The 23,922-nt window shown below is 41.0% G+C and overlaps 1 protein-coding gene across 3 annotated transcripts in view; it reads right to left on the bottom strand.

Annotated features, from left to right (window-relative positions):
• Nucleotides 1–1,291: 1,291 nt before the first annotated feature.
• The window catches only part of SHC4 (SHC adaptor protein 4), a 28,103-nt gene continuing 5,472 nt past the window's right edge, over nt 1,292–23,922 (bottom strand). For 2 of the 3 annotated variants that reach the window (XM_002198532.7, XM_030281220.4), the window contains 11 exons: nt 21,043–21,113; nt 15,098–15,161; nt 14,091–14,210; nt 12,943–12,996; nt 10,546–10,597; nt 10,070–10,196; nt 7,888–8,068; nt 6,461–6,521; nt 4,908–5,087; nt 3,197–3,450; nt 1,292–2,505 (listed from right to left, as the gene is read on the bottom strand). In XM_002198532.7, coding sequence (XP_002198568.3) covers nt 2,350–2,505; nt 3,197–3,450; nt 4,908–5,087; nt 6,461–6,521; nt 7,888–8,068; nt 10,070–10,196; nt 10,546–10,597; nt 12,943–12,996; nt 14,091–14,210; nt 15,098–15,161; nt 21,043–21,113 — 1,320 coding nt within the window. In that variant the 3' untranslated portion in view covers nt 1,292–2,349. The remainder of the gene's footprint in view (nt 2,506–3,196; nt 3,451–4,907; nt 5,088–6,460; nt 6,522–7,887; nt 8,069–10,069; nt 10,197–10,545; nt 10,598–12,942; nt 12,997–14,090; nt 14,211–15,097; nt 15,162–21,042; nt 21,114–23,922) is intronic. The other variant, XM_030281219.4, reaches the window with a different exon arrangement.

The raw sequence follows: 23,922 nt of genomic DNA on the forward strand, positions 1-23,922 counted from the left end.
ATTAGTTGGATTATCTGCTTTCTCTCACATCAAAAGATTTTGATATACTTCTTTATCGCACTAGCACCCAATTATCTGCCTTTCCTTCCTTTTTACTTCACAGTTCTGCTTCAGACGCTTAAAAAATATGCAGGAGCATCAGAACAAGGATTCAGGTCTTTTGAATGTTTTACATTGGTGATATTCAAAGAGAGAGACACACACTGCATTATACAGTGATCCAAACATCACACACTGGCTCTGGCTGTTCTTATTCAGTGGTTAAGTGAAAACTGATGAAGTGAAAAAAGTCCCTGAGTCAGCATCTTGACTGACAAATTCAAGAAACTTTGATCTCATACTATCACAACTCCAAATGCTCTTATTGATGCACTGAGTAACTTTGATTTGTACTAAAAATAGAGGTGGAGTTCTGCACATTTTCCTTCTATGTCCTGTCATAAATTTCAGCTTTGATGCAAAAATCAAAACAGGTCTTTCTCTCTACTTGACATGCCACAGAAGTGGGTTTGCTCCACAGTCATATCAGGCACATTCTGAAGTCTGACAAGATGTGAGACTAGAAAGGATATTATGCACGGGGTTGATATCCCAGATACAGTTTCTTGCCATGGCACAAAGCTCCAGCATGAGTTCCTGTTGGAGGCCTTCATAGATGAGCACCTTGCATAGGACAGAATGGGCATAAGTTTGGGCTGCTAGCCCTGAAGGCATCCAGAATGCCAGACTATTAGCAAGGAAATCCACTACTAATGTTTTAAAGGTTCTCACTGCTTCATTATATGTAATTGAGTAGCTTAATCATACTATTATCAAAGAATGAAATGCATTTTTATAGCTATTACCTGAGGATAAAAATAAAGATGTTTTCTAGTAGGCTCTAAGTGTGGTTCTTTACATTATATTTTCCCCTCCAAGGAAGCTTGTCTTCCATAATTTTGTAAGACCTCTCCTCTTGTTTTCTAGAGGAAAGAGATTATATTACAGTGTTCCATTTACCACAAACACTGGCAAACAAACAGAATGTATTTTTTTATGGTCAAGATTTCCAGCAACTGCTGAACTCCACAACAATTTTCTGCCTTAGGAACTGAGCTGGTGGGCTGGGAGACAGAAAGAATTATGTCTGTTCATGCCAGAGGACATTGCTTGTCTTAAATGCACCATTTCCCTCAGGCCATCACCTGGACTACCAGTTAATTCCCCAAATCTCCCCTGCCTTTCTTCAGTCACTTACTAAATCACCATTTCTTCAACAGGAAGCCAAATAAATCACTGTTCACTCTGAATATAGGATTGTTCATGTTTAGAGTATTTATTGTGGTAAAACAATAGACTTCTTTTAAAAGATTTTTCCATATTTAGGACCTAATGGACTCTATGTGAAGAGGGGAAAACTATCCTGTTTTGGAAAGAACACTAAGGACACATGCAAAGTTCAAACATCTTTTAAATAGTTTTCTCCCAAAATGTATCATTAGTTTTGTTCAGCTTTTCTAGTTTGTAAACAACTATGTAGTCAATGAAAATATATTTAGCCTACCTTTAAAAAGATGTTTCCAGTATTAAGTGATAATAATAGTAAAATCATATGCAAGACAAAAATATTAAGATCTAGCATGCTTGTGCCTTAACAAGTTCTATTCCAAAATTATATTACATATATTAATTTCAACTTTGTAAATGTTTGTAATCTCAAATCTTTGAGTAGTCAGACAGTGACAAAAAATTATTAAGAAACTGGACAGCCTTTCTGTATTGTGAATGCCATTCATTTCAAACATTACTTGCTAGTAAAGTGCTGTTACAAGCAAAATGAAAATGTTAGTGTCTATCGAAAGAAGATGACATTTTAGTAATATTCAAATTGTACTTGTTTTTGGCAAATAGTTAAAAGCATAGACATGTTTGTTTAACCACCCAAAACTAATTCAGTATAAATAATATTGGTTTCAATAGTTCTATGCTAAAAGGCACATACTAATGTTCCAGCAGTTCTTTCAAGTGAGCTTTTGTATGTAGAGTTTTAATTGTGCTTTTCAATAGTTACTGATTCAGTATGACCTTGAAAGTGACATTTGTGCATGTCTAAAATACCTTGTCACAAATGAATCTCACACTCTGAAGGTGTAATTTTGTTAAGATTAAGATTATATGTATCTATATAACTATGCTTGTTGATCTCTATAGATCTACATAGATATACACATATACATATATTCATACATACACACACAAAAGGGCTTCTTCTGGAACAGCAGCAGAAAGTGCAGTCTATACTTTTTTGACTTGTCTTCATAATAGAAAGTTCAGTTATGAATTGTCCCAGGATTTGTGAGATCCAAGGGATTATTTGTGATACTGCATATGTCCCATATTACTCTCTTTCCTTACAGGCTGCTTCAAGCTCACTTCACTTCCAGAGGAGATGATTGGTAAATTGTTTTCCATGTGATACTGAATAAGATGACCCACGCTATCAAATATATGATCTTTGGTTCTCACCTAGTGGAAGAAGCAAAAGAATGTATTTAAGGTTAGATCGTGCTTATAACCAGTTGGACATAAGCCTAACAAATTAAAACCAAAAGGCACTTACGCCACTGAACTCACTTAAGCAGAATCATTAGGCTATAGACAGCAATTCAGATCTATCCTTTGACCCACCATCAGCTCACAAGAAAAGCAGTGGAAAAGCAAACAGACTGTATGTCCAACTGGGCTGATTCTGCTCAGGGGAATGAAATAACCTTTTTTTTTTCTCCACAGAAGAGTTTTTTCCCTAAATCCCATTGAGGATTACTTTTTTGATTTACTCCCTCCTCAGCAATATCACTCAACACTGTTCTGCTGACAGAAGAAAATAGAATTGAAGTGACAACAAACATTTTCTGTATCCAGAAATTCATAATTAAGGATAGAGTTTTTTATTTCTAGCACTAACGGTTCTCAGGATGTCTTAAGTATATACACTAATTATCAGCACCTGGATTAACAGTATTTAAGTTCTTCCCTGCTACTTCCACAGTACTTCAGTGCTTCTAAGTTTTTGAACTTTCAAACCTATTGCAGCCACTGGCTATATTTAAATTAACCTGGATGAAATAAAATCACTTCCACTTCATGGAATGCACCCATGCATTTTGATTAAAATATCTGAGCAGCACTGAAATGTCATTATATAAAATATTCATACCTTGCCCTCAGGATCCACCAAGAGTAGATGCTTTGCCTGCCCTCCCTGAAGTCCACTGAGAACATACTGACCAGGTGATGTTGTGCTTTCTCGTACCAGAAAATCCCCATCGTTGACTAAAAGGCTCTCTGCTGCTTTCCTGTTCAATTTGCCATGGTAACAATCTTCATTCTTTAGCTGTTGCTTTATTTGTGGCAGAACACAGAGACCAGCTGTGTTGCTTGTGGCACTCTGCTGAACAGGTTCCGGTAACTCTAAAATTAAATGGAAGGGAATGTATTGGACATTTCACCAAAAACTTCATCCTAAAAGGATGCAAGCCAATATCTTTAATAGCTTTTAAAAAAATCAAATTATTCAGTCTTGAAGCAAACCAACATTACAAACTCTAAGAATATGCACAGATGAATGCTCATGACCCTCCAGTGTATTAGGCAAAATTATCACACCACCTCTTCCCCTACCTTAGATGGGAAAGCCTTTGGTCGCTAGGCAACAGGGATTAGAAAGAGGAATTTTTCTGATGCTCTACTGGTTTGGGGTTATATTTCTTTGTAGGAAAAAGTCAAATTTTCCCTGTAAAAACGAGATTTTTTTTGGCTTTTTAGCTTTTATTTTTTCTCCCCCTCAAGATCTTGTTTTTCCTTCTTCCTTAACAAGCTCTGAAGAGATTGTCACAGATCATTGGGAGAGTCATGTTGAGTGGCTCCAGCTATGTGCAGGAATGTAAGACAACATAGCCAATGTAGCCAGAAGGGAAGGATTACAGCATGATGCATTTGCTTTTAAAAAACGAACAATTACCAAATGTACTAAAAAAATTGGGTGGTTTGGGACATAGCCAGTCAGACTGCAAATGATTCACAGGCAGGATTCTTCTAAGGAAAATAAGAGGATACCACTTCTTCAATGGAATTGCGCAACCTAAGGCTCCTTGGGATATAAGCAGTTCCTTTTAGAGCATGATACAGCCCCAAGCTGGAAATGTCACAGATTTCTTTATTTTGTTTCCTTTATTGTCCAGTCCTTGTTCCACTTTCTTGAGTGGAGCCAACTCTGACAGAAAAAACACTCAGTGGGAAACCATAAAAGGCAAAGCTAATAAAGTATATTCAATAATGAGGACAATCAGTAGCAACTATATAATCATTTAATAGATATCCACCACTTTGAGTCCATAAATCAAGTTCAGACATACATTTAATTTATACCACAGGATCAAAGAATTTGATTTAGAAATTATTGGATGAGATTCAATGGTCACTTATGAAAGAACTGAGAAAAGACAGTCACAATAATTCCACTTTAACCTGGCATGCTACTGCCTGTGAAGCAAAGGCATCTGAGGTAATTTCCACCTTAGCGGGTTAAGACCTTGAAGATACAGGAGAAGCCTCTTCCTTGAGGAAATGTGCAGTCACCCAAGCTCCTATCATCCTAAAGACGTGTTTTTTAATACCTGTGGCACTCTATATTCATTGTCATCAATGGACTACAGAAGATGGAATATTGCTCGTTTACATCACTATTTCTGCTCTTTAATCCCTTTTCTCTTGAATCTAACAAGGAAAAAGAATAACGAGGATAGATTTCTTCCCCCCATCTTTTCTATATTTCTTATGGGAAACCCGAATCTTTCTCCATGCAGAGAAATGAAAAGCCCCCCTCCTTCCAGTGCTTAGACAGGTATGGCATTGCAAAGGGAACCTACTGGCCTGGTGCAGAGGGCTCCCAGGGATCTGTGCTGTTGCTGGACCTCGGGCTGCACAGGCTGCAGAATGCAGGGACTGGGTGTTGATGTAACATGGATCATCAAAGAGATCTGCTTTGTAGGCAGGTTTCAATGAGGTTGCCTCTTTTATTGTCTTCTGTGATCTCTCATCACAATTACCTGCAATTAGTATATAGTATGCACAGATTTCCTGTGTTTTTTTTTTTTTAACTCAGCTTTAACTGTAAAAGCTGAAATAGGAATGATGTTCTTCTTTATAGCCCACTAAAGTAATTCAGAAGGAAAATAAAAATGCAAATGAACTTATTTTTCCATATTTCTAGAAGGCACCAGGTCCAGAATTAATTAGAATGAAGTTTTCAGAAATGTTCTGCACTAGTCCAGTTCTGCTTCAATCAATGTCAGCAATGAACCCTCCACAGACTGGAACGAAATTAATACACATGCCTCTACAGAAACACAAACCATACATGTTATTTGTTGCAAAATCCTTTCCTTCCCCTCTGCACCACAAAAAGAGCTTGTGGGAAGCTGAGCAATTCTCTCGCTTGCTATTCTGGTGGAGAAGGGAGGGATGGAGGAGGTTGGTGCTTTGAGGCTCAGCCTAAAGAGCCCAAGCCACATCTGTCAGGTTAAGATCCAAGCCTAGGAACAAGCTAACAGAATATCCCCTGCAGGGTATGAAAATAATAGCTCTTCAGCTAGCCAAATAGCAGGCATATTTTTGCTCTCCAACAAACGTTTTATTCATAGATCTATTCATTCATTCTTTTATTTGTTCACCCTCTCTTTGTAGAAACCATTTGATTCTCCTTTCCTTGAACTGGAAATAACACAAGAAACTGAAGTATCCCCTTACAGACAGTGTAATGGATCACTTCAGAGCCATGCAGGTGGGAAATCAGAAAGGACTTCATTGTGCAGTGAAACAGAGGAGCTGAGTAAATGTGCTCAGGGCATCAGCTGTGGCAAAGGAAGTCCAGAAAGGGATGGAGGCTGATGATCTCCTGGGGTCCCTGAGAGCAGACTTTGCTAAAGGCAAATTGATCCTGGGCACAAAGCTGCCTAAGGCAGGGGAAGGGCACAGTCACACTGAGAAGCCAGGGATGCTGGAAGCAAGGGGCCAGGCTCTGTTGGAAAAACCCAATGCTGATACTTTGGATCTCATTGAGCATTTGTAGGAGAAGGGATATATTCAGAGACTGATAAGTAATGAAGTATCTTCCTTTTTCAAATGGTATGAAGAAAGGGAATAAACCAACAAAGAGTATGAAAGAGAATTAAAAAAACAAAGAGCTACTGTACAGTATCATGAGAAGTAAAATGAGTAAGTCTGCCAGCAGACATGAAGATAGATTAGTGGCCTTTAGAAAAGCTGTAAGGCTTTTTTGTCTGCCCTTCATCTCGGGAACTAAAAATGACCCACTAAGTAGAACACTTTTCACCATTGTATTGAAAGCCAAGGGGCAGCTCTTTCAGGCAGCCTGCCCTGGTTAATTCTGCAGATGCATGAGAAGGAAAAGAGTACATACCAACAGTTTTGTTTTCTTCTGGACAATTTTCGTATATATTGATGAAGGTTGGGATGCCTGTCTATAGAAAAATTTTTAAATCAGTCACATAAAGTAGTCCCCTAGAAAAACTCAGGTAACTTCAAAATATCCATGTTAATAGACATACAGGTAATTAAACATGTTCTTCACCAAAAAATCCCCATCTCCTCAAATAATATTTCACACTGATACACTTCCTTCTTTAGAAGTCATGTCTGGACTCCAGCCTCACATAACTGCCCAGTTATGTATCTAATGTTTATTATATTATAATAAACATTATAATATCTAATGTTTAGTATATTATATATACAGTATAACTCCTAGGTAAGAAAACTCAGATTTTCTAATAAGTGTCCCTCATCATAAAATCAACTAGAGGTATCATGGTTTGAAAGTGAAATGGTTACTAAATTGTCTGAGCAGCATTGAAAGAAAAAGGAAAACCAAAAAGCAACACCCCATGGGAGAAAGTCATTTGCATTTACATTCAGGGTAACTCCTTGCAATAACACTGGTGAGCATCAGGTGCAAACTCTGGATATAGTAAAACATTTTTAGATTTAGAGAACTGTTGGGGAGGTGAGGACCTGATATGCAGAGTATGGTTCATGTCTGCAGGGAATGCTGAGCAGCAGAAAATGGATGGAACAGTAGCACAGGAACATGTAGTAGCCCCAGAGTAGTTGCCACCAAACACAAAAAACACTTGGGAGCAGCAAGTTTTTAGACAGAACCAACTGGATTCCAGAAGGCACATCTGAGTGTGCTCCCTCTGAGCAAAGTGGTGGTGCCTTCTTTCCTGTGTGGGGAAAGGATGGTGCTCCCAAGGCCTCACACAGCAGACTCCGAAATCTGTGCAGCCAATCTGAATTTGGCTTGTTTTACTCCCCGATTGGTTTTTATTTTCCACTATGCTAGACAAGAGCCACAGATATCTTCTGCTGACTTAACAGAGCTTCTTGAAACAATCCAAGAGTAATGAATATTGTATATATATTGCAATCAGTCAATGTTGTATGTGTAAGTTGTAGAGCATAATGGATGGGATGAAATATTTATTAGATCACAGAATAGGGAGCCAGGAGGTCCCAGATTTTGCAGATGTTCTCTCCAACAAGTCATTTAAATTGGTATCTATTTTCTTCTTAGAGCTAATGAGTGAACAAGGGAATATTACTTGGACTCCTGAAAGTACTCTAAGGACAAACCAGTTAATATTCAGAAAGTGCTTTGGGATTCAATTATATACTAAGCATCATTAAATGTAGCCTAAAAAAACCTTTTCCCAGGATAAACAAGACCTGGTTCTAATGTTAATGCCATGCTTTAACACCACAGAAACATTTTATTATTCACTCCCATAATAAACAGCAAATATTTATCCCAGCAGATGTTGTACTTACTGAGCAATACTGCTTTTTGCACTGGACAGGACACTTAACCCTTTGGTCTGACTGCACTTTCATTCGCATGTCTAACACTCCACCAGTGGGAGGCTCCTTCCCTGGAATTTCGTTGTAATATTCATGATGATCCTCCCTCTCCTGTGAATTCCCAGCTGATCCATTAGCATTTGCTGCCTCACTGCAAAAAATATGTGGGGAAAAAAATGAAGCTTCTGATGTAATCAATTGCTCTAGTGCAGGCAAACATCCCCAGTGACTGCACAAAGCACAATACACAGATCCGCCATATGGAGGCTGTAAAGTGCTTTGGGCTGGAACTTTCAGAGCTGTTTATTTTTCCAGTTACTTCTTCCTGAATTAAAAGTAGTCATGACAGTCTGGGGTAGAGGGAGGTACAGTCATTTAATTAGCACCAGACAGCCCAGATATATTTTCAAGTTAAAGAAAAGGTAAGAGAAATCTACTGAAACTTTAAGAATTCCAATGCTTTGTTCATTAAAGTATCCAAAATGTTGACCATTAAATTAATTCTTAGGGCTTCTTGACTGAACTCTATAAATCTAGATATTGCTGGGGGACAGCCAGACTTCAAGAGAAAAATTAAAACCTCATGGCATTTAGTCAGACAAGCCTGCAACTGTTTTAGAAAATCAAGTATTGCTACCAAAAAAAAAAAAAAAAAAGAAAAAGTAGCTGTTCTCAGAGGCATTTACCCAATTTTAATAACCACAATCAATATTCTGGTTCAGCTTGAAGGGAACGCTGAATGACATGAAGAAGAGCACACAATGGTTTTCTTCAGCTAAACCAGAATGATGGTAGTTTAAGTGTGCAGCTGATACACTGCAAAACATCTAGGTACTTCCTGTACTGTCTCCGGTCCCAAAATAAAAAAACTCATCTCAAATCTTAGTTCTCTGATTAACAAGAGTATAATTGGATAAAAGGCCATGAGCAGGAAAGAGATAAAGTTCAAGTAGTTGATTATGTGATATGCAGTGCAAGTATTTGATTATGTGATTCATAGTAGTTTGGAAGGGAGTGACTCATTCACACAGCAATATCCGACTCCTCTGCCCGAGGACCATTCTCAGAGGCTGGCTGTGGGTAATGATCAAGGAGGAAATCTAATTACCCTCTTCTATTTCTCCCTGCTCCTATTTTGCTTGTGCCATAACCTAGCAGGATTTCTTAGGAAATAAAGGCTTTTCTTAGGAAAGACAGGTTATTTTCCCCAGGAAAAACAGACCAGTTTTAGCAGTGGAATGGCAAGAACCACCATATACGTTGAAATAAATATAAACTGGAGTTGCATTTATGCAATAAAACCAGCTCTGCTGTGATGCATTAGGCCCTGTTCCAGTGACACTGCCTGCTCAGGACTCCTGTGCTCAGGGTGCAGGTAAGCAGTGCCACAGCTTTACCTACGCATGGGAAGTAGCAGGCAATCAAATTTGGTGTTACAGTAAAAAGAAGCCTGAGAAAAATAGGCATGGCAAATCTGTGAGGAGAGTCATAAATTAGAGCAAGAATTATGTCCCAGTGCAATGGAAGAAGGGTAATTGAAATGGGGAAACATGGTCCAGAAACTAATCTAGGCCTTGTATTTTGGGCAATGTGCAGAGGATGGGGCTTCTCACTTTAAAACACCAGGTGGTGGCTGTGTTTATTTCAGTTCATGAGGCTATGTAAGTCATGCCAGGTGAAAACTGAGGGTGCTGCCAGGACATGAGCAGAATAGCAGAAAGGTGAATTAAAATGCCTTTTTTCCCCACCACACACTTTCTACAGCTGCAACAAGCTTAAACTTGGCACAGGTCAGGACTGAGCTCAGTCACCGTGTGTCTGCTATTTATAGAGCTGAACTTATTTGGGAAGAGTAATTTGAACATTTGTTCAACTTGCATGACTTAAAATAAGGCTGCTTTATCTGAGGAACAATACAGCTTAATTCTGTGTTCTGCACCTGTACAAATGTCACAAAAATCAATGGAGTTCACTGGAATAAGCTAATTTTGCTATCTTATACGCTGCACATATAGACATACATTTGAATTATCTTATGTCCAGAAAGCATATTCAAAGCATCTTACTTATGGATCACTCTTTGTAGTGTATTATTTTCCTGAAAAGTACTAAAGAGAAGGAAACTGCCAGTTATGTGACTGAGAATGCTGACCTTTCATTAGATGTAACCAGGCTAGATGGGTTCTTCAGGTACTGTCTGAACCGGAGCTCAAAAGCCTGCCCTATGGTGTTGATCACCTCCTGTGCCATCCCATTGGGACATTCCAGGATGTGGCATGCTGAAAAGAGACACCTTACTTTAAGTAAATGCAGTTTATACCAGAAAGTAGAGACTCAAGCTATATTGCTTGTAGCAGAAAAGCAAAGCTCCTACCCCTTCATGGAGCCAGCAGCTAGTACAGCTCTAGGCTGACCTGCAGATTCCCACTACATTGCACAAAAAAATATGACATTTAAAGCCACAGCCTGCATACTATTACCCCTATACATACAGCAAAGCCAGAAATTGTACAGACTATTGAGCTGAGTTCAGTAGCTTCCTTATTTTAAAACTCAAACAATTCCTTGTTACATACAAATAAAGCAATCATATAAACACATATAACAACTGGAAACTTGTTTCATTACCTCTCTGATTAACAGGGTCTTTTGCTACATATGCCACGTAGTCTGTTGTATCCTACAGGAAAGAAGACAACAAATGTCTTGAACATTTTAATTATGAACAGCCCTACCACCACAGCACAGCAATTGCATATAGACAGATACATTTTTAGCTTTAAAATGCACACTTCTTTTAGGGAAAAACAACCAGAGGTACTAGCAAAGGGAGCCAAGGAAAATGTCAGTAACACACTGGTGGCTATCAACAAAGTAATTGTCCCATGTTCTTTTTCTTCTAAAAAATGCACTAGACCATTTGTCATTCTTTGGGTCTTCAATAAACCATGTATTCCATTCCAGCTCTGCAACAGGAGTAGAAACACAACTGGTGCCTCATCAGCCAGCAGTGCTGCTGCTTCCACTGCTCCACGGAGCTCACAGCCTTTCCCATGTAACACGTCAGGGCTGTGTGACTGCTGCTCACAGCTTTTGGCTGGGACAGTCCTTACCAGAATCAGGGGAAGATAAAATAGTGCTAACATACTGCAGAGGACAAGTTTCCAGTGTTCCAAATTTGTAGCAATAAGATTGAGTTTTGAAGGCATCTTAGTGAAAAGTTAAACTTTAAAATTATGCAGAATAAAATGGGTATCTGATCCAAATTGCTCCTGCCCAATTTTAGTCTGGCTACAATCAGGTTAAATTACCCTGGATCTTAAAGCTGCTGCTGAGATCAGACAACCTCTGTATAATCAGTTTTCTGTTTCTGATTCTTTTTCTAGCTAGCACTGATATAATCCTCTTTATCTAGTCAAATTGAAAAGGGAACTGGAATAGAAAAATTAACATTTCTAATGATACCGCAAATGCAGAGAGTGGCTTGATAATTCAGTGTTGCAGTAAATTGGTGAGGTAATGAATAACATTCTTTTAATTATTAAAGATGCATTTTGTTATTTTGGATCTTTAAGGTGGGACAGGAAAAATGCAATTCACAGCTTAAAGGCATGGTTCTCTTGAGGGAAGATGCAATCAGCTTGCAGGAAACAAGGCCCCATTCGCAATATGCACAAGAACAATCATTTAATAATTCAGAATGAATGACACAAGAGGCAGGTCTTAAGGCCAGCAGAACTTGTCCTAGATAATTTTTTTTTCATCTCTAAAGTTAATATCATTAAAACAAAGCAAGCAAAATATTTCTTATGTGTCTAGTGAACTCAATTTCCTTCCTTTTCCTTTCAAGTTTTTCTTAAAGTTCATAAATATTTTAGGATAGATATTTTAAAATAAATCAGATCTAGGGAGCTACTAGAAACTAAAGTAACTGGAGCAGCACCTGCTATTTTTTATGTCTTTTTAATGTTTATGTAGATGCCTGGATGATTTTGCTTTAAAATAAAGCCAGAACAGGCTTAATTATCAGAAAGAATAGTGCTACACCTTCACAGCCCAGAGCAAAACTGAACTTCACTTAGACCCTGAATGTGGGGCAAGTGGAAAAATAGGTCTTGTGGAAACAATCTCCCATTTTAAATATAAATGGAATTTTGAAAAAATTACCTGAACAAGACAACAAAATTGTCCTTTAAGTGAAGGGCCACTAGATTATAGTTACCACTGATGAGCAAGACCTCTGTTTTACATTATCCTCCCAGTAAGGAGTGTCAGCAGCTGCTCCACCAAGCCCATTTCCTGCAGCACATCTGTGTGCATGCACATCTCTTGCTGGCCCTGCCATTAAGCACTGACCAAACCCAGCCCTATGTAGCCTCAGAAATCTGAACTCACTGTGCAAGATAATATAAAAAAAAAAACCCACTAAAAAAGGTAAACAAGTCCTAAAGTATTACCCAACCCAGATAGATGCAGTCTGGGTTGCTGCTTACAATCATTGCAGTAAAGAGTTTGGAATAGAATAAAAACCCTCTGACTTGAAAACATCCATTACTGCATGGCTGCAACACTTGGAAGAACAGCCCTATCTGCAGGAAGAAGGTGGTTATGCCACATCTGTCTCATAGGAGCTCTTTGCTTGAGTCAAAACTAATCTAAAAACTTGGAGGTGTCAGTGCTGATGGCTTTTATGACAGGTATCAGCTCACTGAACTGATCAATTCCTATTTTCACATTCTTATTTTGAGATCCCCAAGTCAGAGGGCTTTTGAATGGACTGATGCTCATTGATGGGCAACAGCAAAGTTTACTGTGTATCTACTAAAGATGCACTGAGTCACTATTCCGCATTTCCTTTTCAATGTCAGTCCCCCAGCTTTCTTGTATTACTGGTCATGATCCAGAAGTGCAGTGTACTCTGTTAGTGCTTGTGGAAGGAAAGGATGAAGCAAAGTATTTGCAGGTAACAATTATTACATGAGTTCATTATCCCTGCAGAAGTATATTTTATAAATCAATACTTACCGGGTCACCTCCAGAAGCAAATGAGATGGACTGCATGTGATGGTTGGCAATAATCTGAAAAGCATAACAGACTAATTAAACATGCTCTTGGGCCACACATTAGAAGACATCAGAGCATATGTCTTCATAGAACAAGCAGGTAAATTCACAACAATCCCATTTATTAATTTATGCATGTATCATTTAGGAAGGAAAGAGATAAAAATAGGAGTATTTTTGAGACTACCCATTCATATTTAATAATGTCTAGATCCCTGAGAAATCTTCCTTAAGGAGTCTTCAGAATTAATTCAACCACCAACTTCTAATTCTTCAGAATTAATTCAACCACCAACTTCTAATTGTACCCAAAAGAAAGGAAAACTTGGTGTCCTAATTCCCTCCCAGGATGTGCAATGGACAGGAGACCTCTGCACTACAGACAAACCCCTAAGAGCTCCTTGATGCTCAGCATGGCACCAGCTCAGTGCAGCATTCCTCAGAGCCAGTGAGCCAAAATGAAAATGACCTCCCTGACCTGCTCCAGTTTGGAGCAAAACCTGCTGCTGGCCCGGGATGAGATCACTCAGGGAGCGATACCAACAGCTGAGGGAGGAATTAGGTGGGCAGGACAGAGATGCTTATCATATCTGCCAAGAAGGAAGGGAGCACAGTTCCAAGCAAACCCAGGCTCTCAGGAACACACCTCCATGGAGCCTAGAGACTGTACTCAGTATAATTGATTGTACACATGTAACATCCAGCTGTAAAATAGCTTTGAATGAACACCAAAGCCAAGCTCTGACTTAATACCCATGTAATTTTTTTTCCCTCCTAGGAATTGTCAGAAACTACAGTCAGGACTAGTGCCTTCTTCATTAGGCACTTTACTGACAAACACATCCAGAGAAAGAGTTTGTCAAGTGCTCAAGGATCCCTCCCCATGGAACACGCCAGCATGAACAAAAAGGACCTGTGTTGTATGTCAATTCCTCCAAAGTGCTTTCATTTTTCAATTCAGAGGCATCATATAATTCAGCTTCACCAGGCATGCACAGGTCTGCTAAAGGGTCCTGCATTCCCTTTGAAGGGCACAGCCTTCCCTCAGAAGCCACAAACGAGACAAAACTGTAGCATGGAGAAAAGGACAGTGATTACATGTATCCTACCTGCTGCGTGTCAGCATTAATCAAAGTGAGGCTGCTTGTTGAAATGGTCAGCTTTATATTCATGCCAGAAAACTGAAGGTTACTTTTGCCAAGTACAGAAGACAGAAACTTCACTGGAGGCTTTGAACAAAGAAAGAAAAGAAAGAGGTTGTCAGCCCAGTCTGTGAGGGGCAGAAACATATGAAAGTCAAGGAGGTTTTATGGCATCTTATTGAGACTTTCAATGGAGCAAGGATAATGACTTGATCAAATGCAAATAGATCTTCTAACAAACATCAGCTCTGAATACAATACTGGTAGGAATGGGTTTTATGTCAATAATAGGGGAAAAAAGTTTTAAAGCAAAATCCCAGTGATCTAAATGCTATAGCTGGCTCAGTAATTCAGAATGTGCAATTTTCTTTCTGAACTCTTCTTTGTTTCCAGAGGATGAAGTGTTTCTGGGTGAAGCAAGAAACTCTCTCATGTATTCCTCTTTCAAGAGCAAGTTCATTCCTCTTGAGCTCCACAGTTACAGAAGGAAATCGGTACATTCTGCTGGACACAACCCAACAGTAACCACTGATGATGCCCCTCATTGCATCCCAGTGACTTAATAAAATCCATTAAACACTGCCATTTCAGTTGTGTTTAATTTTTTGTATATATAAGTAAGCAGCAGATAATCTTCCAATTAATTAGCTCCCTCTCACAAAACAACAACAAAAAAAATCAATTCCAATAGTTTAGCAGCCAAAACCTAAAACTTGTAAAGCACCATGTATTGCAAGGGCTGGTAGAAGCAGGAACTCGGGGCAAAGCATTAATTTTGAGAAAAATAAAGTAGGGTATAGCCTCAGCCCCAAACCAAACAGGCTAAACACCCTGCTACCATGTTATTCAGGCTGAGTTCAGATGGATTAAAATGCACTAATTCCAGCACGGATTGAAGCCTGTTAGAGAATCATGTATCCAGCTTATCAAAAGCAGATACAGAAAAATAATTGCTGAGCTAAAACAGGATTTACCTTCCGCTTTTTTATAGCTCCATTTGTACCCGACACAGCTTCACACAGTCGGCTTATTGCTTCCCTGCAAATAAAAAAATACAGCAGAAACTGTTGGATCATTTCACATGCACCATCTGTAACAGAGCCAGCAACTCTGCAATTTATTGTTATCAGCCCACTTATAAACTCTTAAATCTTCTGGAAGGTCTTTCACAGTTGTTTTTCTTTCTTCTTTCCTCCCACTGTTAAAAAAAAAACCAAACCAAAAGAACTATTTAACAAAATACAGTGATTCAGCAGCCTGGTTTGGATTCCTTTTCTTCATCAAACACATTCATTCCACCTAGTGAGAATTTGTTTAATAATAAAAACTCAAACATAACTAACCAGAAGACAAACAACCTAATGCCTTCAAAGCCTTTTTCTCAATATGATTGATAGGTCTCTTGCATGGCAGGAGGGGCTCCTCCCTGCTTAATTCTTCCTATTTAGCACAGCAGGTGCATGCTGAGTGAGCCCAGCTGGGTGCTTTGATTGACTTTCTGGGATTTGAGATTTCTTTTCCAAAAAAGAAAAAAAAAATCCAAAACAACACACCCCCTCAAAAAAAAAAAAAAAACCAAAACAAAACCGAACCAAACCCAAAAAAAAAAAACCAAAATAAAAAAAACAGAACCAAAACCAAAAACACAATAACCCAAACAACACCATGGAGGGGTGGGGATGTATAATCAGCTTCTCCAGTTCCTTTGCAGAGCTATCAGTCCATCTCTTTCCATCTCTGATAGGAATTCCCAAACTAGACCTTGTCTCTAGCCACCACTTCTCCTCTGCAGGTTCCTCTCAGTTCAGGCAGCAGAAGGGTAATACACAAAGCATGCACAGTGCTCATTCCTAGATGAAAGATAAATCATACACAGGATAACAGAGTGATGTGCTATGCCTGTTTTCCACACTTGAACAAGGCAAATTCTGGCCTTTGCTCAGCAAGTGACTGGTTTGGACATACAGCACAGCACTGATGGCCCTGGTCAAAGTTAGCACAGCAGCTGGGACAAAACCTTTCTGCTGGCTGTACAGTCGCAGACTTTTCCTCACTGATAGCTACTGCTTTGAAGCCAACAGGAAAATGGAGCCATACTGGGCTGGGGTGTGCTCAGCAAGTTCCCATAGCCTTGCCTGGACATCCCGGCTGGAGCCGCAGCCCCGGCGTCTCCATCTGCCCTGTCCCACAGGGCCCGGCGCCTTCTCAGCTTAGGGGCCCATACGGGGCACTGCAAACCTCAGCCTTTCTCTTATGGCTGAATTCAGACTTATCTTCCAAGGGGTTTTGTTTGGTTCTAAAGGGAAAGGGAGTTTGTTTAATTGTTTGTTTGTATTATTGAATTATTATCCAAAGAGCTAATTAGGAAACGAGCTGGTTGGGAAAGCCTGTCTGTTTCCAGATCCTGGGGTGTGTGTGTGGGAGGAAAACACCACTGGCCTTCACCTCCTGAGAAATATTTAGTCCAGAAGGGCTGAAAAGTATCAGGAGAGCACACAATGACAAGAGGCTCCAGCCAGGCATGTGCCATGAAGCAGAGATGCCCAGTGAGGATGCCCAGTGGTGCCCCCAGGACCCTGCAGATGAGAGAGGAAATAAAGCTGGCCCAGCGCCGGTGAACCCCGGAGTCACTGCTGCCCTGCTCAGTGTCCCCTGGGCTGCCACACCAGGGAGCTGAGTGCTGCAAGCACTGAAGAGCACTGATATACACTGAGGCTTCCTGCCAGGGAACATCCTGAGAAATTCAACCTGGATGCTGTCAAATGAATGGAGACCTCACCCACAGCAATATATAATTAATATTTTCTGAGTGAAAACAGCAGGGAAGAAAAGGGGCACTGACCCTTCTTAGCATTTAAAAGCTAAGTACTTCCCCCTACACAACTGAAAAGATGTTTTTAAAGCAAATTCCTGATACCCTTCTTGGTTAGCTCCTGTTTAATTTAGCTGTTACCAGGAGGAAGGCCAAACATGACCAAAAAAAACAAAGAGGAAGGCATCCTGCAGAATGATCTTGCAGATTCCAATAATTGGCTTGGAAAATGAGAACTCATCTTCTCATTCAATATTAAAGGAAATTAAAATCAGAGCCAAGACATTAAGGCTACTTGGAGCCTTCAAGTCTAGCCTTACCTAGAAAGAAAACCAGATACAAAACAAATTGGAAAAACAGGGAAGTTGTCTCTTTTGGTGACAAATGAGTTATTGAACATGTCAGGCAGCGCATGTGAAATCAAACGTTGCAGGAAGAGTTGCTGGCTACAGAACCCGTTCTTGTACAAGCCAGTGTGATGACTGCTCTGAAGCAACTGTCCAGTAAAAAGGAACCAAAAAGTAGAAAACCATTTCTACTTAATAGTTTCTATTACCTCTCTTTGGTAGGGGAAATAGTTGTACTGCCATTTCTTGCTGCATACCTCTGTGTGATTTTCCCAGTGATCTAACAAAACTTTACAAATATTATTTGAAAGGCGTAAAAAGCAAGAGTTTGTTAACACCTGCTGCTACAACTGAACACTTCCTACATGCAGTCATTTCCACAAACTAGAAACTGCACCACACAGTAGGAAGAAACTCTGGATGCATCCATGATAAACTGAAACGAGTGACCCATTTTTGGCATCCATAAGACATTAAACCACCGTTTTGGGGTTTTTTTTTCAGGCCCACTCAGAAGTACAGTCCACAGGTTTTCTCTGGGTCTGCAGCCCTGGAGGGAAACCTGTGGCAAGCACAGCTCCTGCAGCTCCCAGAGGGTGCCCGTGAGGGAGAGCGCCTGTGGGCAGTAACACTGAGACACTTTGTTTATTGTTCCCCCAAAATGAGAATAAAAGACGAAAGATGGGCTGATGTAAGCAAGCAAGCATGCTGTTGAGGATTTGCTTTTAAGCATCTAGGGCCCTGCCTACACCATGTAACAGAAAGGGATTATGTGGCTCAACAAAGTTGAAATTAATCTTCCAAACAAAGTCAGCCTTCTTCCAGCAGCCCTCCCTGGCTGCACATTTCAGACACCCTTCACCCCCCACTGCCTGACCATTTTCAAGTTTGCAAGTTAATGCCCCAATCCAAGCTGCAGAATCTCTTTTCCCAGAAATGCCCAAAGTTGATGACTAATAACCAGCTTGATGTAACAGAAGTGGGAAATGTGTAAGAGGAAAAGAGCTGAAGGGCTGGACAAGAGAAGCACACATCAGGGTCCAGCAAAGGCAGGACCTGCCACAGCACAAGGGTGACAACCCAAACACATCTTGTATCCAGAGCAGCAAGCTCAGGCTAACCATTACAAAAAAAAAAAAAAAAAAAAAAAAAAAAAAAAAAAAAAAAATACAAAGACCCTCAAGCAGAAGAACCTGTCATGTTTATTGCTATTTTTTTGGTGTTACTTTTGTCATTAACATGGAGTTTGAGATCACAGATTTCTGCAAAATGGGAGGGATGTCCCTAAGAACAAATCAGGTCATGGATGGGCAAGCAGAGAGCTGGAAAATTGCAGTGGAATCTCCTCTGCCCTCCTCACCCCACAGCCACCGAGGGTAAACAGCACCTCAGTGCCCAGCCCTTCTCTTGCTGCACTGTGGTCATTTAGCCTCTGCATCCCACAGTCATTCACACACCAGAGAGGCCACTTTCTGCCTTCCTGACCATGTGCCTGCCAAGCAACTGAAAATGCAAGTCCAGCAAGAAAGCAGAAAGTAAATTCTCCATGTTCATTCCTTCAGATCCCGCACTGCACTTTGGCAAACATGAGTCTGTTGGTCTTTCCAATATTAATGAGAAAGGTAAATAATATCTGCAGTTTTAGATACCATGAGGTAACTAAGCATGCACATACACATAAAGCAATGCAGGGCGCAAACATAACTAGAAACCTCTTCTACATCACTTTAAAACAGAAGATGCCTCTTTGTTTAGTGAAATGCCATCGAAGTAAAAACATCTTTTACCCCAATTCAAATAATAAGCATGGTTAAAATGGGATAATTTCCAGCAGCTCCTTGGTTGGTGCATTGTGCATGTGTCTATAAACCTGTTCCCCCGAGAGAACAATAGGGGAATAATCAATGTTATCTTTGCTCCAGTCAGCTTGTCATCGATCAAACTTTAAAGTCTGCATGTGTGAGCTCAGCACTTCAGCATTTGGTTTGCAAACAGTTTAAGTTTTGAATTTCTCATGCACAAGAGAGCCCGTTAAGGTCAGCAGTGGCAATTTTTATGTGGTGATGGAAATATTTCCATTGTTAAGTTTTGACACAGTTCTGCTTAACAAAACCTTACTATCTAGCCCAAATTTAAGTTGGCAAGCTCTTGTCACGCAGTAATTTATATTCATTATTTTCCTGACAAACCAGCCAAAGCTCTGTTCTGTTAGCACAGCAGCACACACACCTCTTGCAAACAGGAGATAACCTCGCCCTCTGGCTGAGCTGTGAAGAACACAGTGGCCTGGGTGTATTACATGGCTCTTCTCAGTCTGTCAAGGACCTGCCTTAGGGAAGTATATTGGTATCTCAGGCACTTCTTCAAGCACACATGCATGGTTGAGTGTGTACTTATACCAGTTGTAAATGTCAACAACTGCTGGTTTTGAATATAAAACAAACAGGACAGCTTTCAAGTGAAGTCTATAGGTGTTGAAAGACTCATGTTTTTCAGTTCCTTTCAGCTGATAATTCTGGGAGCCAACAGGTATAAATGTAATACTAATCCCTTCACATTGCTTTCCTTTCTCCATGACTTTTTGGATACAAACATGAGGAAGCAAAACAGCATCTGAAAATCTCCCTCCAGCAGGAAGGAAGAGCTGGGCAGGCACAGGAAGCCTCAACCACACTCCTGGCATCCTCAGCATGAACTATGCCAGAAAAGCAGCTAAGAGGACAAGGGAACATGTCTAAGACCAGGTGAAGATAACCTGCAGCCACTCACCTCTCCAAAAAACTGTTGGGTGGCTGCTGGGGCTGCCTGGCACTAGTCCTGATTGCTAGACCTTAAGCACATTGCAGCACCATGCAGCACTCAGAGCTGGATAGAAAGTGATTGTTTTGAAAACTCAAACACTCCCTCACTGCAAGACTTGCAAGAATAAATGTAAAAATGAAATTGTGCTTTTCTATTTCTGACAGGACATTTCAGCCACCCTACAAGCGTAGGTGTACTAACAATCTACACACAGAAACTGGCAGTAACCTGCAACAGAAATTGCAAAGTTCTCAAAAGACCACAAAATATTTCACATTTTAACCACATCCCCAGTTGTATCTGAGAATGAAACATTAATCTTTTTCTAATTTGCAGCCTAAAAACTTAAGCTTGAAGTACAGATGGAAACAGCTGTATTTCAACATGTTTTCCTTGTGACTCCACTTCCAGCTGAGCCTGGTCTTGGTGCAGATGGGGTCAAGCAATGTCATACATCTGATAAAAACTCCTTAGATGACCTTGCTGGATTGAGGGACTGATGCATGGGGTGGGAAGCAGCGTGACAGAGGTTGACAGACCCATGAGGGTCCTGTCTGTCCACACTGGCCACGGCACCCACAGGCACAACAGCACCAGTGGATTTCCCCTGTGCCTTGGGAGAGCCGTGCAGGCAGTGCTGAGCCACGTGCACAGCCCAGCTGCTGCCTTCCCCAGCTGCCTGGGGATCTCTGCTCCGTGCTGCCATGGCAGGGGGAGGCTCTCTGAGCAAGAACTGGGAGAGAAATTACGTCTGTGCCTGAAACAATTCATTTTCCAACGCAAATAGCCTATTGTAATGATCAAATAACTCAAATCATCACTTAGGAAAAGACAAAACAAAGCATGCAAACTCCTATTCAACAATGTCTCAGAGCTTGGCACGCACCCTCAGCTTTATACAAAAATTAGCACTCTGGCCTTTCATTCTTGGTTTGAATCTCAGTTTTACACCACCTACCTGGTGACTTGTGTTCGTGTGCCAAAGTCCAGGGATCTCATCGACTGCAGCACCTCAATGCAGCCCATGTACTATGAAAAGCAGAGAAAAGGGAGGACTGTTAATATCTGGTACACAGGTAACAGGAGGATCACAGGAGGAAGCAAATGTGATTACTGTCCACTAAGTTTATGCAGAACCACAGTCTAAATGGAAACTCAAATCAGCCATCCTAAAGCTGCTTCCTAAATAGATCTTATTTTACTAAAAGTGTAGAGAAGGGCAATAAAGACACCAATGGCTTAAACACTCTAGCACAAAAAAAACACCACAAAAAAGGCAAAGCACTCTGGGGACACAAAATCCAATTATTCCTTTTTTCCAATTTCTGCTTACTCTCACTTATTAGCCTGTGACACTGAGCTGGGAGAAATACATGAGGAAATACTGGAGAGAACAGAGTCCTCAGGAGCAGAGAGGCTTTGGAAGCCCCTCGAGACCAATGTACTCAGAGGCCCCATGCAGAAGAGCTGAGTGTCCCTCAGAGAGTAGGAGGCATTACAGGCCACAAGGAAAACCACTGGCTCCACACTGCTACAGGTCTGATGACAAATAACCTCTGCAGAAGATGAAGGATGTGAAGTTGCAATCCCAGCTCATAGCAACAGCTCTTAAGAGCCTACACTATAAACTGACCTGCTTTAAATTAAAGGCTGACTGCCACACTTCTCTTGTATGGGACAGAGCTGGGGCTTTTTCTATACTCATCTGGGATTTTTATAAGACTAATTAACAGAAATATTAAGGATGTGATGGCATATCCCCAACTATATCTTACTAATCATTCAGCATTTCTATGGATGTCAAGCTCTCTGTTGTTGAAGCAGTCTGATCTCTTCATTTCAACAGGCTGGCACAGGTCTGGGTCTCTCATTTTTCCTCTTGGGACCATCCTGCAGTGCTCACATGGTGCCCAAGGGCTGCAGACACAGCATGCCTGCAGGAAGTCAAAGCCTCTGGGATACAGAGACAACTTGGAAAACCCAGGCAGGGGCATGCATACTCTGTCCCTTGTCGGAGCGGATGGAGGAGGCATTCTGTATCAGAAGAAGGTACCATATTTAGTTCCTCTGCCTCATTTTGCCTGTAAATCATTTTTTCTGCAGGGCCATTCAGAGAGGGTTTGGTTTAGGTATCTGTTTCAGCTTTGGAGACTTTCAGAAATAAGTGTGTGAAAAGGAGAATGTTATATGTGCAGTCAGGGATTCCACAACAATTGTATTATCCCTATTTTGCTTTCTTTCCAGATAGCAATGTAACCCTTGGGAGAACTCCAGAATTAGGTCAGAGACCTGGAAGGACATCAATAAGAATCTGAAAGGTTGGCAGAACTGCTTCCCTAATGAACATTTAATGACTTTGAGAGCTATCTGCCTTGTTAAAGATATTCCTGCTTAACAGGAAAAAAGCAAATGTGGAAAATATGTCTAGAGCCTCAGCTTGTAGCACAGCAACGACCTCTGATCCTACAGTATAAGGTCAAGCATCCTGTGAGCTGGTTGGCTGCTCCTCTATCCTTGAAAAAAGAAAAATTTAGAGAAGTAGGTGAGTCATATGCTGACAAGTGAGTCCCCATTGCATCCTGAACAGATGCGTGGGAAGCTACTCTAAGCAAAGATGAAAAATCAATATTAGGTTTTTGCATAAGTGACCCTGAGTGAAGCTGAACTTATCAATGATTCACAAAAGACCTTTTTTTTTTTTTTTCCCTTTAAAAGCCTGAGTAGGGAAGTGCATTAACATGGCACCTCACTGCATCTCTCATTTATTTTAGCTGTCATTGGTTATCTGAACTAGCACAGTTAGAAACAGCTGAACCTTCACATTGCAGTACAAGGGTAGAGAACCAGCAGAGCCTTGGGCAGGGGAACAATGTGGGGCTGGGGCAGGGCAAGTCAGGGTTACAGAGCCTGGGAGAAGCCTATGGAGCACACAAAAGGACAATGAAATACCAGAAGCCTATTCAAGAAAACAAAAGATGCTCTCCAAGGAAGGAAAAAAATTAACAATAAACAAAAATATTAACCCCTCCATAGCAAAATATGAGATGCAGCACAAGCAATACATGAAAGAAAAGGGAAGGCAGTGGAGAAGGACAATATTTGTCTCAGAGACTCCTGCACCCAAATTCCAGTTCAGGTGGTGCCCCCACTCCCTGTCCTGTACACCCCAAACAGCACCTCCCAGGAAAACATAATGGGCTTCTCTGGTGATGCAGGGTCAAGGCCAGCTCCATCCTTCCTGCTGCAGGGAAGGTTAAACTAAAGCATGAGCAGGGCAGCAACCACAGGTGCCTGGGAGAGGAAGACACAGCAGCCCACAGATCTTGTTCCACACAAGCTGTTCACCACACCAGGTGCTTTTGTGAAAACCGGGTCCAAAGGCGGCGTACAGGGAGGGATGTTCAGCTTCTGAAGCTCACAGAGAGGTAAGACCCAGTTCACTGAGCTAGGCAAGCTGGGGGAAGCTGGACACAGGCCCAAGGGTGCACTAACCAGCCTGGGGCAATAAGCACAGATGTAACTGCAGAATTCAGCTACCTTTAGAAAATAGAACAGCAACAGTGAAACAAGCCAAGTGCTGAAGACCTGACATCGCTAATGAAAGCGGATGCTGAACCCACTGTTCTGTCAGCAGCAGGATGGAAAGCTCTTGCCAAGACAAGCAGCAGCTCTTAGGAAGGAAAGACTCACTGGCCCCTGCTGGAAAGGGAACGGCTCCACTAATGGCAACACGTGCAGAGATATCCCATCTGCCTGCAAAGGGCTGTGGGAGCACTGGCACCAGGAACTGCCTTGTCCCTTGGTGTTTGAGTACAGAGGGTGATCTGGGGCTGCCTTG

The sequence above is a fragment of the Taeniopygia guttata genome, chromosome 10 (assembly GCF_048771995.1).
Source record: "Taeniopygia guttata chromosome 10, bTaeGut7.mat, whole genome shotgun sequence".
In the NCBI taxonomy this organism is placed as follows: domain Eukaryota; kingdom Metazoa; phylum Chordata; class Aves; order Passeriformes; family Estrildidae; genus Taeniopygia; species Taeniopygia guttata.